At 45.9% G+C, this 13,383-nt stretch overlaps 1 protein-coding gene across 1 annotated transcript in view; it reads right to left on the bottom strand.

Moving 5' to 3' along the window:
* Positions 1-582: 582 nt before the first annotated feature.
* Positions 583-13,383, bottom strand: part of RASSF8 (Ras association domain family member 8) — a 46,483-nt gene continuing 33,682 nt past the window's right edge. The window contains exons 3-4 of the mRNA XM_060258338.1: positions 2,394-2,538; positions 583-1,018 (exon numbers count right to left, since the gene is read on the bottom strand). Of these exons, the coding sequence (XP_060114321.1) occupies positions 897-1,018; positions 2,394-2,538 (267 nt within the window). The 3' untranslated portion in view covers positions 583-896. The remainder of the gene's footprint in view (positions 1,019-2,393; positions 2,539-13,383) is intronic.

Below are 13,383 nucleotides of genomic sequence, written 5' to 3'. Positions count from 1 at the left end.
CAATAAAAAAGATATTCAGCATCTTTTCCTGCAACAGCGTTTCCTGGCATTGTGAATCACAGCAATGTAACCTTCTGTGCTCACACTCATTCGTGTATGTTCAAAGTCACACATACACACACCACTTCAGACTGCAAATATGGCATTAAAGCAGGGCTATACATCTCACCTGACACAGGACTGCTGGCTGAAAAATGGCCAGCTTGTGCTGAATTCTCCCCATAGCGCTTCAGACTCCTTAACTCGTGTTGCAGTATGTTCATAGTGTGTGTTTCTCTTCCCCTGCCACGGGCAGCCAGCAATCTGAAGTGGTGGTAGGGCAACTTAATTTGATGGGAGTACAATGTGGCCTTGAGCTCTGAATGGATAGAGAAGGGAAGATCGTCATGGGGCATGGTGTTTCAGGCAACAGTTCTGGATTGAGCTAGACCACCAGTTTCACTCTTGGCCAAGAAGTGCAGGAGAAGAGCCTCAGACATCAACATAGGCACATCCGCTGGTTCAGTGGAATAAATTAAACCTGAACTCATTTGGCTTCGACAATTCCTTGCACTCCAGTATCATTTGTTATACCAGCTAAGGAATAATACTTCTCTAAATGTATTAGAAAGATCAACAATGAAAATGGAAGTTATTTGCATGATCGTGGTTTGGCGGCCTTTACAACACTACCAAACGAGCATGCATCCACAGTTCCTTTAGTTCCTTATCGTCTTCATTCATTCAGTGTGCAGTGCAGGATTCCAAGTCTCCTGTAGGTCTGGTTAAAAATAAACACACCAATAAACTTGGTGGCTTCTGAAAGGTCACCATTTCTCCATATATCGCTAGGAGAACAGAAGCAAAAGGAGGTCCACAATAGCTTCATAGGTCCTCTCCAGAAGAGGTATATAGTGTTATACATAAATGCCCTCTGGGTTAAAACCAGATGACAGTGGATTCTGCAGGATCCGAAGATTGCTGGGAAGCTGCCGTGATGAGCCCGGGCGCTTCAGGCTTCCAGACTGAAATGGTACTTCTAGGGGAAAGCAGAGATTTGTTAGCAAGAAATTATCCATTTCTCTATTTAGAAGAAGAAGAAGAAGATATTGGATTTATATCCCACCCTCCACTCCAAAGAGTCTCAGAGCAGCTCACAATCTCCTTTCCTTTCCTCGCCCACAACAGACACCCTGTGAGGTAGATGAAGATATTGGATTTATATCCCGCCCTCCACTCCGAAGAGTCTCAGAGCGGCTCACAATCTCCTTTCCTTTCCTCGCCCACAACAGACACCCTGTGAGGTAGATGAAGATATTGGATTTATATCCCGCCCTCCACTCCGAAGAGTCTCAGAGTGGCTCACAATCTCCTTTCCCTTCCTCCCCCACAACGGACACCCTGTGAGGTGGGTGGGGCTGGAGAGAGCTCTCACAGCAGCTGCCCTTTCAAGGACAACCTCTGCCAGGGCTATGGCTGACCCAAGGCCATTCCAGCAGGTGCAAGTGGAGGAGTGGGGAATCAAACCCGGTTCTCCCAGATAAGAGTCTGAACACTTAACTACTACACCAAACTGGCTCTCCTAAGAATGTTACAGGCAGTAAATCTACATTTAAACCTAAGAATGTTACAGGCAGTAAATCTACAGTTATCCAGTTAAAGAGAAGCAATTTTATGTCCTCCTGGTTTCAGCACAAGAGACTTGACTACACTGTTGAATCATGGGTGTGCCATTCTGTCCATTCAAATAGTTTTGCTAGGTTAGAAGACGTCACAGTATTGCAAAATGTAGAGTAAAAAGTTGTGCAATATTATCTTGGCCTCTCCCTTCTGACCTGCTGTGTCACCCTTTAATGTCTGAATTCAGATTTTAAGTTTCATGGGCAGGGATCTTTCTTTTGTTTATCTTACTTGGTATAGTCCCCAAGACACTCATGGCGATATGAACATCTTCCATTAATACGGATGCAAAGTTTGACAGATATTGTATGATACAGCTATTGTACCACTCTCTATCCCCCCCGCCCCAAATACATTGTGCCCTGTGTGATTCTCTCTAGGAGAAAAAAGGTCAGGACTGCCGTCTCCCAGCTCGTTAGAGAAAGCTCCCCTGTATTATTCATCAATGCCACATTCAAAACTTTTATGGGGACACTGCCATCTGTATACTGCTCCATTGATTTCTGTTTACATATTACCGCCCGCCACCCTTTATGTATCTATTGTACAATTTTTATTATAATGGTTTATTGTGGTGGTAAATGATTTCATTCGGGGAAATGTTTTTGAATGATGAGAAATCTTTACGAATAAGATTCCTAACTCATTCAACTTAATCCTTCTTGGCCTGGATTCCCCAGGGAAGAGGTCGGAGGCAGCAGGTATATTTTCATCAAGGAATTCCCAAGGCATACCTCTCTCATGCTCTGTGTTCGAAGCCTCCGTTTCAGAGGGTTCTGCAGGCAGCACAGTGACTTTGGTCCCCGTTTGCTGGATAAATTGTTGGAGATTCACTTGCCGCAGCTCTTTGGTCAGCTGCTCGAGTTCCTGCTCTCTGTCCTGAGAAGAAATGCATCCAAACAAACTTATTCATCTTTGCACAATTAAAAAAACAATCACCACCAAGAGATTGTTTCATTTTAAACAGGGATGAAAGAGGGCGGTGCTTGACAGGGGAAAATACAGATTTAATAAATCTAGGCCAGTGTTCATTATTTTATTTATTTACTTCCGGGATTTCTATCCTTCCCATCTCGCCAAGACAGGCTCAAGGTGGGTTACAACGTAAATACGTATACAATAATACCATGACATTAGCCATTAGCAATATATAACAATTCAAAACCACACCGACAAATAATTAAGACAAGATGGCGGTAGTTCTTGGATCTGCCCAACACATTCTAAATAGTCAACTTCAAGTCATAGGCATTTAACACATGTAACATATAAACAGCCAAAAGAACAAAAGAACAGGTCTGGGGCAATATATAGCAGGAAGGACAGTTCATATCAGATGTCCACAACCTTACCTGAAAGAAGAGCTCAGTCTTACAGGCCCTATGGAACTGCAATAGTTCCCACAGGGCCTTAATCTCCATAGGGAGCTCATTTCACCAGGTTGGAGCCAGGGGAGGGACTGTGGCTCAGTGGTAGAGCATCTGCTTGGGAAGCAGAAGGTCCCAGGTTCAATCCCTGGCATCTCCAAAAAAAAAGGGTCCAGGCAAATAGGTGTGAAAAACCTCAGTTTGAGACCCTGGAGAGCAGGGGAGGGACGGTGGCTCAGTGGTAGAGCATCTGCTTGGGAAGCAGAAGGTCCCAGGTTCAATCCCCGGCATCTCCAAAAAAGGGTCCAGGCAAAAAGGTGTGAAAAACCTCAGCTTGAGACCCTGGAGAGCCACTGCCAGTCTGAGTAGACAGTACTGACTTGATGGACCCAGAGTCTGATTCAGTATAAGGCAGCTTCATATGTTCATATGTTGGGGGGGGGGGACAGTGGCTCAGTGGCAGAGCATCTGCTTGGGAAGCAGAAGGTCCCAGGTTCAATCCCCGGCATCTCCAACTAAAAAGGGTCCAGGCAAATAGGTGTGAAAATCCTCCGCTTGGGACCCTGGAGAGCTGCTGCCAGTCTGAGAAGACAATACTGACTTTGATGGACCAAGGGTCTTGATTCAGTATAAGGCAGCTTCATATGTTCAGAGCCAAAAAGGCCCTGCCCAGGTCAAGGCCAAATGGACATCTTTAGGGCCAGGGACTATCAGTCGACATTGATCAGCTGAACTTAAGGCCCTTCAAGAGACATATGGAGAGGCGCAGTCCCGCAAGTATGTTGGTCCCTGGCCATTCAGGGCCTTGAAGGTCAAAACCAGGACCTTGAACCTGATTTGGAACTCCACCAGCAGCCAGTGCACTCCTCAGATGACCAGCCAAATATGCACCCATAAAGGCATCATAGACAGCAGGTGAGCATCTCATTCTGCACCAGCTGTAACTTCCAGATCAGGTGCAAGGGTACACCTGCGTAGAGCAAATTACAATAATCCAATCTGGAAGTGACCATTGTGTGGATCACTGTAGCCAAGTCATGGGAAGAAAGGTAGGGAACCAGCTGCCAGACCTGCTGTAGATGGAAAAAATGTGGCAAACAAGCCGGGAGCACAGAGGTTTCCCTGCAAACCAAACCACCTAAAAACCTCTCCGTGCAACATGAAAATTAATTGTACAACTTACTCAACTTATCCAGTGTTTACTAATAATAATCATAGTGAGTTCAGTGATAAATAAACAACATTATACAACACAAAATCCCTCCAGAACATTAAACTGTATGCAGAATAATTTAATTGAACAGATAGGGGGACTAACAATTAAGCTGGACAGAAGAAAAAATAGATGGAAGGACACAAAATGGATATGTCAAACTTAAGGAAAGGAAAGGTCCCCTGTGCAAGCACCAGTCGTTTCCGATTCTGGGGTGACGTTGCTTTCACAACGTTTTCACAGCAGACTTTTTACGGGGTGGTTTTGCCATTGCCTTCGCCAGTCTTTTACACTTTCCCCCCCAGCAATCTGGGTACTCATTTTACCGACCTCGGAAGGATGGAAGGCTGAGTCAACCTTGGGCTGGCTACCTGAATCCAGCTTCCACCGGAATCAAACTCAGGTCGTGAGCAGAGAGTTCAGACCACAGTACTGCAGTACTGCTGCTTTACCACTCTGCGCCACAGGGCTGCTTGTCAAACTAAAAGCAAACCGTAAATTCCATTGATACAAAATAAATACCAAAGGATCAAGGTACAGGAAGATTTGAAAATAAACAGAAAGAAACGGAGACCAGGAGTGCTAGATCAGACATGGATAAGGCAGAATATACTTTAAGATCTTTAAGTGTACTAGAAGAGAAAATAGGGATTTATCTTGTTTAATACATTCACATTGGCCCCCATGTTGGAGAAGGTGAACAGAGATAGTGGAATGTGAATGTACATATGGCAATGAAAACACTGCCTTTGATCGCTGTTTTAATAATGTATGATTTTTTTGTTTGGTATGGTATATGAGTTTGTGCATAATTTCAATAAACTATAAACATGATATTTTTTAAAAAAGAGAGAAAGCGCTTAAAAGCTACAAAGAAAAATGCTGGAAATGCCAACATAGAAGGAAGCTTCTTTAATACGCAGTGGCTTGTATAAAGCAAAAATATATCGGAAAGAAAAACACTGGAAACATGCAGAACATATTAAAGTTGGAATTCCCAATGGAAGTCAAGAGCATGCTATTAGGTGTTCTAACTAACAAATTACCAAAATTTTTAGAAGGGATGTACATGGTGACAATGTAGCAAAATGGAAACTAGAGGTTGTCCATGTTTGGAAGAATGGGAAAATAAACCTTCTGAATATGCAGTTATGGCAAAATTAACTACCTGCTGGAGAAACAGGTCTGTTACAAAATTTGACAAAAGATGGAATGTGTATTGTGTATTATGTTAGCAGGAGACAAAGTGAGAAAATATATAAATGTAGCAAAATAGAAATAGAATTAAAATCTATTCCAAATGCAATATCTTGAATAAAAATAGGTTTTTGATATGAGATATATAATATACTTTTACATTTTGATATACTACTTATCTGTTAAGGGTTCTAATGGATATGGAAGAAAATATATTTAGTAATGGTGAAACTAGACATACTTGAGGAGAAAGGAGTCCAAGAGAAGTGGGAGTTTCTTAACTTACCTGAGAAATTTCTTGAATTGTTATTTTTCATTTAAAAATGTTCTATGTTCTGGCATAAACTTTTTGATTCGGATTTAAATCTGGAGAGCTGGCATCTGTAAATTGCGTGTTCTATGGCAGGGAAGCTGGCATCTGGGTGGAAGACCCAGAACCAGCATGCTTGTCGTGCTCGGCCAGCTCTCCTTGCGTTGTTTGGGGCATGGCTGGAAAACTGGTATCTGTAGGTTGCGTGTTCTGTGGCAGGAAAGCTGGCATCTGGGTGAGAGACCCAGAACCAGCAGGCTTGTTGTGCTTGGCCAGCTCTCCCCGTGTTGTTTGGGGCAGGGCTGGAGAGCTGGCATCTGGGTTTGCTGCAGCCAGGTCTGCAGAGCATACCTTGAGCAGATTGTGTTTTGTGTGGCTGTGACGTTAGCAACTGGGTTTATATTGGCTCCAGGCCAGCAGGGTTTATAGAGTAGATAGATGGATGTAGTGCATTTGGGTCCTATAGAGATTCTCTGGTGTGAAGTTAGGTTTGGCTTTGGGTGCCCCAGGAATTGGACCCCCTGGTCCAATTTTTTTTTTTTGGCCTGCCAGGAAAGCAGCGGTGAAAGTCTTTGATGAGTTTCGGGGCTCAAGTGTCACTGGACTTCACCTATTCTGCTGATGGGAAGGAAAATGGGTCCTCATTTATGAGATTCATGAACACACCAGGGCTCCCTTCAGTCCGAATGGCATTACCAGATACTCAAATTGGCCGAGGGTGGTGTTAAAGGCAGTTTCCCATTCATCTCCCTCCTTTATGTGTACCTGTAAATAAGCATCTCACAGATCCAACTTAGTAAACATCTCTCCCTGGGAGACCTTACTAAGGAGCTCCTTTATGAGCAGAAGGGGTAGGCATTATTCATGGAATGGCATTCAAACCCTGATAGTCAGTACAAAGTCTGAGGCTCCCATCCTTCTTTTTCCTGAATAGCATGGGAGCCCCGCGGGGGGGATAAGACAGGTCATATAAAACTCCTTTGAAGATTAGTTTCAATAAACTTCTTTAACCCCTCTTGCTCTTGGTGGCTCATAGAGTACAGTTCGGTTTTTGGTAGGGGCTCCCCTTCTATCATCTCAATAGCACAGTCTGTGGAGCAGTGTGTGTGTGGGGGGGGGGAGTTTGTTGGCCTCCGCTGCTTCAAAGACCCCTTTTAAGTCCTGATACTCTTGGGGGATTGTGGCTACCTCCTCCCTTGTCTAGCATAGTTTTTCCATTTGGGGAGGAGGTTCGGGGCCCCAGTCTCCTTTCCACACATGGCCCTTGTACTTCTCATGCTGGAAGTAAGTAGTGTGACCACGCCATTGCACAAAGGGTCGTGATTGGCTAATCAATCGGATCCCCAATATTATTTGGAAGAAGGCAGAGGGAGCGATTACGAATGGCCTCACTTCCCAATAACCCCCACCCCCATGGTGCAGGGGGCTGTCTCGTGGGTGCAGGGGTCTCCCATCATAAGCTCCCCAGTCATCTGTTCAAATAGTAGTGGGGAGGATTGAGCACTGCGCATTAGCCCTACGGCAACTACTAAGCCCGGGGACAAGAGATCTCAGGAGCACCCAGAATCTAGCAGGGCCTGCACATTCACAAACCTCATTAGCAGATTCACTAGGGTGATAGGAATAAAATATAAAGTCCTGGAAAAGCTCACCCATAGTGGCGTGGAGATGGCAGCGACCTGCTGGTGTGCACTCTTTACAGCAGCTCATTGGAGTTTCCTGCTGGCTGGTCCTCACCACTCTCCTCCCCTGAGGCCTCGCTGCACTGGTCCAGATGTCAAGCTCGACTATTTCAGTGTAAGATGGTTGAACAAATGTCAAACTCATGCTCTGGTTTTCCTCCATTATTTACAACCCATTCTCTACATTCTACCATCTGGCTAAGAATGTTTATGTCACTGAGAATGGCCTGCTGTGTCTAAAGCGTATACTCCCTAAAAGTCACAGGCCTGTTATCAGTTCATGAATTAGTGATAGAATGCTTTTGTAGAAGAAAGGAAAATTACTGCTGTACTCTTTTGAACCTTAGATTTGAATAAAGCACTTTTTTGTAACTGTTTATGATACCCTATATAGCATCATGTAACCTCTGGTATCTCAGTCTTTCCAAGGACCATGTTCCTTGGGCACCTGTGAGTTCCTAAATAAGCTAGTCTATTTGAAACAAAACAAAGGACTTCATTATTGGGAATATCGGGGCTTGACATTTTGGAAAGACTCCCACCTGGGAACTTAATCTAATTTGGAGACCTTTAACGCTATGACGGAAAAAGTTTCAGATAATGAAGAAGCTCCCACCGGACCAGGCACTCCGGCAGATGAGGATTCAAACACCGGAGACATCCTGGTGTCCCCTTTGTGGCACGTACTGGACACGCGGAGGCAAGTCAGAAGAGGGTCACTGCTGCACATCCAATGCTTATTAATCATCCTGAAGGACTGGGGCCCATGCAGGTCGATAACCCTGATGGACGAGAGGTCCAGTTGCTGAGAAGCAATCCTAGAGCTCCCGCCCCTGCGCATCAGATCAGGGGAAGAGGAAAACCCAGGGACTTCCGAGACAAGTGAGGGTGATGGCCGAGAAGACCAGGGCACAGACCCGGTCCCCAAGGAGGTGGAAGAGGATCAAGACCCTGATCCCCGGGACTTCCTCCAACTGATGAGATTCCAGATGGTGGAGATGGCTCAGAACCTCTGCGAAGAGATGCGGGCAAACAATATGTTTATGATCCAAGAGGTGAGGAGGCAGATTAACCAAGCTCTAAACCCTCTAGCACTGGCAGGGGGGCAACCCACCCTGCAGCAGCTGCCGCCACCACTGTCGCCGGCTGATTACGGGAGGGGCCGGGAACTGACAGCTACCTTCGATGGGGACTCCGAAGAAGTAGAATACTTCATCATTCAGGAGAATATCTTCATGTACTACTGGGGTCACACCTTCCTGGATGAATTCAGCCGGGTGGACTACCTCAGTTCCAAACTTCAAAGGGCAGCCAAGTGGTGGTATGTGAGTCTGTACAAAATGTGCAGCCCCAAGCTAGACGTGGTGGTGGTGTTCCTATGCGCAATCCTGATACAGTATGAAGACCCCCTCTAGGAGACCCGAGCGCTGACCGCCCTCTGAGAAATGGAGCAGGGTTCCTGATCAGTGCGAGAGTATGCAGCGGATTTTCGGGCCAATGCTGCGGAAGTATGAGGATGGCATGAGCAAATGAAGATTGAACAATTCCAGAGGGGTCTGAACGCATGCATCCTGGATCGAGCCCTCCAATAGGCCCAACCTACAACCTTGGTAGGATGGGTCCAATTAGTGGGGGAAGTAGAAACTAACATGAAAAGAGTGGCTCTCCAGCATCAGCAGGAACAAGGAGGAAAGGGGGGACGTGAGTCTCGGTCTGGGGCAAGAGCTGAGGGGAAGAAAGCCCCCGTTGGGACCAAAACCCCCATCCTGGTGACCAAATTGGGCAAAGAATCCTGGGGAGAAGAACCGGTGGGAAATGAGAGCGACCTGCACTGAGCAGTGCCGAGCGGCAGGTCATGGAACTATCAGCGCAACTACAGGTGAGAATAACTGGAAGTTTGTTTTTCATACCTTTGACTTTAATGAACCCCAACCTCAAGCGGTTTATACATGCGAGAGCCTTACTAGACTCGGGGTGCATGAGGGACATTATCACCCCAAAATTAGTAGAGGTGCTAGGTCTCCAAATGAGCCCTTTACACCACCCCATGCAGTTCGAACAAATGGATGGGACTATAATGGAACCGTGCACACAACAAACGCAAGGAGTACCAGTCAGGATCGTAGACCACAGGGACACAGAAATCTTCGTGATAGCCTCCTCCTCTTCCTTTGATATAGTCCTAGGGGTCAGTTGGCTAGCCAAACATGAACCAAATATTAAGTGGGGAGAACAAATTATTGATTTCAAAGACCCCGTGTGTAAGAACCACACATGGAGGCGGGCGTGGGGGCCTGAACCACCGCCTCTTAACAAAAACCTATGCTTCACTATAGAGGAGGTGGGATCAATCTCCTGAGAATACAGAGACTTAAAGGTGGTGTTCAGTGAGGAGGAAGCCAACGAACTCCCCCCCCCCAAGACACTGATTGCGCAACAGAATTAATACCAGGGCAGAGGCTAGCCAAAACCAAAATCTACTCCATGGGGTGGGCAGAGAAAGCTGAACTCCAGAAGTTTCTAGACAAGAACTTAGAGCGCGGGTTCATACGGCCCGCCACGGCACCCCATGTCGCACCAGTACTGTTTCGTAAGAAAAACGACTGGGGGCTACAGCTTTGCATGAATTTTCATGGGATAAACGCAATTTCCACATCAAATGCATACCCCATCCCCCTCATCAAAGACCTCTTAAGCATAGTGTCAAGGGGGAAAATATTCACTAAATTGAATCTGAGAGGTGCGTACTTTAGAGTCTGCATCAAAGAGGGGGATGAGTGGAAAACAGCGTTCAACATGCCCATGGGACAATTCAAGTACTTGGTAATGCCGTCTGGATTACAAGGAGCGCCCGGGGTGTTTATGAACTTTATTAATGAAGTGCTCAGGAAGTACCTGTATCAAGGGGTGGTGGTGTACCTGGATGACATCATAATTTATTTGGAATATCTCCCTACCCATGTCAAATTAGTATGAGAGGTATTGGAAAGCTTATATGAACACAAATTATTTGCCAAACTGTCGAAGTGCGAGTTTCACATGACAGAACTTGACTACCTGGGTTACAGAGTCTCGGGGAAGGGTTTAGCAATGGACCCAGCTAAAATCCAGGCCGTACTGGACTGGGAGCCCACCAAACCACGCAAGCAGTTACAATCCTTTATCGGATTTTCGAACTTTTACTGAAATTTTATCCAGGGGTTCGCCCACATCATGCTTCCGCTGACTGACTTGTTAAAGACGAAGGGAAAGGGATCGGAGGCGAAGCGGTCTGGCGCGAGGCTAATATGGACAGATAAATGTCAGGAAGCCTTCACCCACTTAAAAAGGCTTGTGAACCACTTGTGAACCAATCTTAATCAACCTAAATGAATTAAAACAATTTGTGATGTAATGTGACGCCAGCGATGTCGCTGTGGGGGAGAATTTTAATGCACCCAGACAAGGTGGGAGTCCTCAGACTGTGTGCGTACATTTCTAAAAAATTCTCCCCCGAACAGCGAAATCGGTCTGTATGAGACAAAGAGGCATTTGCAGTCAAATTTGCACTTGGAGATCTTGGTTAGAAGGGGTCCGAGTCCCATTCGAGATCTGGGCCAATCACAAAAACTTAGAAGCACTAACGGGCTGCCGAAAACTAACTAAAAAACAAATCAGGTGGGCAGGGTTTTTCGCCAAATTTTAACTTCAAACTAAAACACATCCTAGGGTCGAAAAACTTCTTGACGGGCGTCCTATCCTGCCTTCCTCAGCACAACAGCCAGAAAGAGGAAGTAATCGACTCCCTGATCTCCCCCCTCCCAGGGGAAAACTGTAAATCTGGTAATAGCCGACCCGTTTTCAAAGCAAGCACATTTTGTTCCTTGCTCTAAACTGCCCACAGCCAAGAAACTGGCCCATCTATTCTTCCAACATGTTGTAAGATTCCTTGCTCTAAACTGCCCATGGCCAAGAAACTGGCCCATCTATTTTTCCAACATGTCCGTAAGATTTTTGTAGGATTGTAGGATAAGATGTTTGTAGGATTGCATTGCTAACTATTCTTTTTACTGAAACCCATTCTTTCTTGCTAAGTGTCCTTGTCTTTCTGCTTAAGGAACCCACCACTAGTTGCAACATTGAGTCTGTTAGTAATGCTTAAGTATAGTTTTCCTATGGCATTTCTGTACTGATTGTCTTTAGGTAAAGGTTCACTTATTTCAGTGTTTTTAAGAAAGTTTCCATAAGTGTTGCTACTGTGTTGGCATTTTCTAGTCTTAAGATCTGTAAAAGTTCCATTATTTTCTATCTCTAATTTAGGAGAAATGAACCATCTTCCTCCCTTTATATTTGTATGCCCAGGTAGTAAGAAACATCTCCTAGGGTTTGTAGAATCTTTCGGGCTCAAGTGCCGTGTTCTACTGGAGAAAGTTTTCCTTCCAGACGTTTCGTTCTCAGCTGCGGAGAACATCCTCAGTGGCGTTGCAGCCGGAGCAGGTGCTCTGACCTTCTTGGCTGCTGTGCAGAAGGTCAGAGCGCCTGCTCCGGCTGCAACGCCACTGAGGATGTTCTCCGCAGCTGAGAACGAAACGTCTGGAAGGAAAACTTTCTCCAGTAGAACACGGCACTTGAGCCCGAAAGATTCTACAAACCCTAATGATGTTACCAGCCGTGAAAACCTGAAATCTTTGAAAACATCTCCTAGCGCCCTAATTTCTATTTCTCTGTTTAGGCACTTTACACTGTTATATTGCATTTGCCTCTCAGAACCCAGGACTAAGTCATCAATATATGTGAGAATAAAAGTACAATGTCTAACTTTGTGTTCAGTGTCATTATATATAATTACCCCATGGTAATGGCCATATGAAGTTCTCCCATTGCTAATGGGTGCATTCCATGCACTTGACAAATAATTGGCCCAGCATGGTTCACTCAGCATCTCTGGCCTCCCATTGACTTACTCTCCTGCCCCTGCCTACTGCAGGCCCAGAAATGTTGAGCAAGCCCCCCCCAAAGTCTTACCTCATAAACAGACACATCTCCGACTCTTTTCTGTGTCCTCTCTATCAATCGGCCTCACAAAAAGTGTTGCCAGCAACAGACCTCTGCTGCTTCATCATTGGCCCATACAGATGTCCTCCCAGCACATGTAGCCTCCAAAGGCCACAGGAATAGCCAGGGAACCGCCAATGCTGTATGCGAATAGGTGGCAAGGCCTGGCCCTGCTGGGAAAATTTCCTCACAGGCCATGGCTCTTTCCTGTCACTCCCTCATTCCCTCCTCTCCTCAGCCCCGCAGTTAGCCAGAGGCTGTTGCTAAGCAACCAACTTTTGTCAGTAAAATGAGAGGTCTCAGCTGAATAGAATGGCATATAGTCCACCCCCCAAAGCAGTTAATTTCTCCAGGATGGGGAGAGAGATCTGTTGTCTGCACTTCAGTTATGATCTTAAGAAATCTTCAGGCTTCACTTGGAGGTTGGCTACACTGGGCCTGGCAGCACCCTCTGGGTGACTTGTTGCCACTTGACTGGCATGACTTAACTAGGCCTGGCTGCTTGCTCCTGTTTAGCAGCAGCCCCCCATGACAGCCAGTGTGACTTAGCAGTTGCCAACTCCAGGTTGGCAAACTCTTGGAGATTTGAGGGGTGGAACCTGGAGACAGTGGGCTTGAGGAGGAGTGGGAGAATGACATAGACTCCACTCTCCAAATCAACCATCTCCTCCTGGGGAACCACTGTTGCCAATCTCCAATCTCTAGGTGAGGGCTGGAGATCATTCAGAATTACAACTGCTCTCCAGATGGCAGAGATCAGCTCCCCTTGAGGTGGGAGGGGGGAGTGAATGCCTTCACTTGGGTGGGTGGGAAGACAGCAAGGGGGGTGCACTCGCCCAGAGCCTGTTATATTTTCCTACAATGGGCCTTATTTCTAGTATAGACATAAATCCACTTCTCTTTGCTTGAAGCTTGTACTGT

This window comes from Heteronotia binoei, chromosome 17 (assembly GCF_032191835.1).
Source record: "Heteronotia binoei isolate CCM8104 ecotype False Entrance Well chromosome 17, APGP_CSIRO_Hbin_v1, whole genome shotgun sequence".
Lineage (NCBI taxonomy): Eukaryota > Metazoa > Chordata > Lepidosauria > Squamata > Gekkonidae > Heteronotia > Heteronotia binoei.
This window is presented reverse-complemented; position numbering and strand designations above follow the sequence as displayed.